The sequence below is a fragment of the Papilio polytes genome, unplaced genomic scaffold (genome assembly GCF_000836215.1).
Source record: "Papilio polytes unplaced genomic scaffold, Ppol_1.0 DF822067.1, whole genome shotgun sequence".
Lineage (NCBI taxonomy): Eukaryota > Metazoa > Arthropoda > Insecta > Lepidoptera > Papilionidae > Papilio > Papilio polytes.
Window position 1 is genome coordinate 7,272,472 of NW_013527137.1, and position 4,545 is coordinate 7,277,016.

At 37.9% G+C, this 4,545-nt stretch overlaps 1 protein-coding gene across 1 annotated transcript in view; it reads right to left on the minus strand.

Moving 5' to 3' along the window:
* The window catches only part of LOC106106921, a 40,079-nt gene that overhangs the window by 13,422 nt on the left and 22,112 nt on the right, over positions 1–4,545 (minus strand). The window contains exons 13-15 of the mRNA XM_013287580.1: positions 4,221–4,397; positions 1,533–1,692; positions 4–141 (exon numbers count right to left, since the gene is read on the minus strand). Of these exons, the coding sequence (XP_013143034.1) occupies positions 4–141; positions 1,533–1,692; positions 4,221–4,397 (475 nt within the window). The remainder of the gene's footprint in view (positions 1–3; positions 142–1,532; positions 1,693–4,220; positions 4,398–4,545) is intronic.

A 4,545-nucleotide genomic window follows, 5' to 3' on the forward strand; every position in this document is an offset into this window, starting at 1 on the left:
TTGTTAGGGTATTTGCATTGCAAAGGTGTTCATTACTAGGGGCAGTGGATACTACCCCTCGGAGGTAGAACCTTTCAATACCCTTATCTAGCTCAGGGAACGCTAACCCTCCCCCACTATCACCTTTGCAGAGAGCGGTACCTGAAAATTATACGTCACCGATATATTGTTAATTTAGGTAATATCTAATCGATCTAATGTGGATTAAATCAGAAACTACGAACGTAGGTGAAGTTATATTTCGTCATATCTCTAGTTTTTTTTTTTTTATAATATAAGCAAACTCGCAAGCGGCCTGAATCCACTGAAATGGAAAGCGACCGCTGCCCATAAACATCCGCAATTGCAGCGTTGCCTCTCCTTAACTGACGGAGAAGGAGACGCACATAAAGAGGACATTTCCCCTGCCTATGCGTCTCGTTAAAGCGGGCTCTACCACTAGTTTAACTAATATTAAATAAAAATGGTAACAAGTTCCAAACTACTAAGTATCCTCATTCTTTTGAGTAATAATTAGTCTTTAGATATATGGTAGATTATCTTGCTTGATTATACTAATGATTGGATAAAGTTAAGAATGTGTACATTAGAGGAAGTTTGAAAGTAGCGCCAGTGGTGCAGAAACTGAGAAGCAAAAGGTTAGCGTGGTATGGACATATGCGACGAAACGATGGGGACATAAACCAGAAAGTGTTGAGATTGAATGTGGATGGCTACAAAGGAAGAGGAAGACTGAAGAAAGTATGGATTGTTTGAAAGAGGATATGCTTAAGAAAGGAGTGGATTCAGATATGACGGCTGATAGAGATGTATGGAAGAGCAGAACATACTGTGCCGACCCTCCATAAGGGATAAGGGCAAGTGGATGATATCTTACTAATACTATAAATGCGAAAGTTTAGATGGATGTTTATTAGAGTAGTAGATGTAGGGGATATTTTGGCAGAACATATAGGTTTCTTTTTAATTCCATATATAGCCGCGAGTGAAAGTCATTAATTTGAGATAGACAATTAAGAACAGCAGTCACGTCAAATTCCATCACTAACCGGCTGTCTATTAATAATACTAGACCGAATATGACGTTCCTAGATTCACAATTCGACTGTAACATTTACTATGTTACTATATTTAGTTGTGTACGGCCTAACAGTAATATGATAGATGTAGTTTGATAAACAAAAGCCATCTTACTAATATTACATCCCATTGGTAGGATGGAGGGATGTTTGTTAGAGTTTGTAGCCTAAACAGCTGAACGGATGTCAATGAAATTTGACATAGATGTAGAGGATAGTCTGGAAGAACACATAGGCTACTTACTTTAGAGTAATACGATAGATAAGTTTGTTAAACGACAGGTTACTAATATTATATCCAAAAGTTCAGATAGATTTTTGCTACAGTTTGTAGCCTAAACTGCTGAACGCATATCAATGAAATTTGTCATACATGTAGAGAATAGTTCTAGGCTATTTGCTTCTTTAACGCAGATGAAGTCATGAGCAATAGTTAGTAAATTTAAAACTCACCATTATCATATCCCGCGCATATTTTATCGCTAGTGATGTATTCTCTGAAGCCTGGAGGTGCTGTTGCGATACATTTCTCTATAGATACATAAGGAATGTTGACCACTTGTAAGGTCGACGCTGCTTTACCATCTATTGCTGTTAGACCCCAACCTGCCACCTGATAGGATACGAGATTTGTGAGCAAGAGTTCCACTTGACTTGTCAATAAGTTTGTGGCGATGTAACTGGCATAGACGAGTCTACGCATGTCAGGTATCAATGAAAAAAACAATGTCAGAGAGAGAGGTATGACTAGCGAGTAAGACATCATCATCATATCCCCGGCCTTATCCTACTCCCGTAGGGTCGGCGCACCGGGTTTTCGTCCTCCAAAGCATTCTATCATCCGTCATCTCAGTCATCACTCCCTTCTTGATCATGTCACCTTTCACGCAATCCATCCATCTCTTTCAAAGTAAGAGTAAGACAAAGGTAAATAAAGAATTATTAACTGATGTGTCTTTAGGTTCTTAGTGAATAGATATATGTTTAGTCAACACACAGTGACAGAGTAGACTTAGTCACCCCTAACTTAGGTAACTCCCCCTTATTAAGGACTTGCAGTGAGCTGGTTACTAATGTCTAGTTTAAGAGGAAGACCGAAGTAAGTATGGATGGATTGTGTGAAAGAAGATATGCTTAAGAAAGGAGTGAATTCAGATATGACGGCTGATAGAGATGTATGGAAGAGCAGCACATACTGTGCCGACCCTCCATAAGGGATAAGGGCAAGTGGATGATGATACACTCTATAGTTTGTCTAAATAATTTAGATTAGTTTGACAATTCATTTCAAATTTAGTAGGGATGGGTTGTGTAATCAGTCATGAATCTTATCGATTTTCGATTTTTATTCTTATAGAAGTTGGAATCGATAGATTTATAGTTATAACTCTTGAATTAAAAAAAAACAACGTTTTCTCAAATTAATAATGACCATAACAAATAATGAGAGTGAATAAATGTTTATTATTACTACAGCCGTACGTAATCGAATTGCATTTCGCTATTACTTCTGTCATCGCTAAATTCTTTACACTATAATCAATACTAGAATTGTCCTTTAAATTAGTTAATAAGAAAATAATAATTTTAGTTGAGTTCGATAATTATTTAAACCGAATATCGATAGTTCATAATTGTTCGCTGCGTGTTTGTTTCGTCACTACGATACCTGTCTATTAAGTACGGCAGCCTTCACATAAATTGCTTGATACTTCATATGCGTCATTTATCAAACTAATCTATCTTATTTAGACAAACTATAGTATCTATAATTAAGAAACTCTGTCAAGAGAGAAAGGGACAAAAACTACAAGCCAATAATAAACAAGCAAGATTCTAAAGCAACGCTAATTGACTAATTATTGACTAATGGCAGACATTCATTTAGACATTTGTAATTAAATGTTTTACGTAATGAAAACAATGAAATGAAGTTATTATAATGCGTTAGAGCTAAACGGAAACTAGTTTAAACTCTTGTTCTTCATCATCATCCATTTGCCCTTATCCCTTATGGAGGGTCTGCACAGTATGTGCTCCATACATCTCTATCAGTCATATCTGAATGCACTCCTTTCTTAAGCATATCCTCTTTCACACAATCCATACTTTCTTCAGTCTTCCTCTACCTTTGTAGCCATCCACATTCATTCTTAACACTTTCAGGTTTATGTCCCTCGTCTCGTCCCATATGTCAATACCACGCTTACCATTTGCTTCTCAATTTCCCCACCACTGGCGCTACTTTCAAACTTCCTCTAAACACATTCTTAACTTTATCCATTCTTGTCACACACATCTATCTTAACATACGCATCTCAGGCACATGCAATCTCCTATCATCCTCAAATTTGGTGGCCCAACATTCAGATCCATACAATACGACAGGTCTTATGATGGACTTGTAGATCTGTCCCTTAAGCTTGAGAGGCATTCTTGGATCACAAGTCGCACCGGTAACCTGGCGCCATTTCATCCAACCTGCATTTATTATTTGTTGTTCTTATGAACTGATTTAAAGAAGGTTAAGAGCCTGTCCCAATACTGGCTGATAGAGGCTCGGATAGTTTAATGACGTCACTGTCAGGGGTTACATAATCCGATATATCCATCATATTGTCGCGACGTCATCTATTGATGAGTAGCGAAAATCATATTCGAGGAATAATCGAGCTGTTTCCAGAATGTTCGATCGCCGCGAGCAGCGAAAATGACGTTCGCGAAAAGATTTCTCGAACATTAGAAACGGCTTCGAGAAAGTTCTGGAATAAAATGACAAATGAATAACGAAAAGAAGATCGAAATTCGGGGTATATAAGGGGAGTCAGTCGTGACTCGGGGAGTGATACGGAGGAAAGTGTACTGTGAAGAAGAAGTCCTGAGCGAATTACGAAGAAGACTAAGTGACCGCGGAGTGAAAGTGCTAGTGAATAGTGACAGTGGTGTTAGTGATTCAGTGTTTGCGTGCATCGTGTAGTCTTAACGAACGATTTGTGAGTGCAGTGAATCCTTGTTATTGAAAGTCGCGAATAAATTAACGCAGAAATTTCCAAGGCGTTTTGACTCTATCCCTCAAGCTCGTAACAATAATTTACACGTTGGATTAGACAATTTAGAATATGGGACAGGCCCTAATCTTACCTTGCCTATCTTATCCGGTTGCAGCTGTCGTCTATTGAAGTTGATATCGAAGTCCATACAGACCGGTCTTACATAATATTTGTACTCTATCCTAGTCTTCAGTATAACTAAAGCTATGTCGTCTTGATAATTGGAAGCTGCTCCTTGAAAACGAGGCGGGATTTTGATCTCTTTTACCTGAAACAGTTATATTTTTAATAGGATAGAAGTAAGACAATGTTATTGTTAGAGTTTTAAACCCATAGATGTACTGAATAAACATAAATTTAGCTGTCGCCCGCGACTTTGTCTGCTAGACACTATGAAGACTATGTGTTCTTGCAAG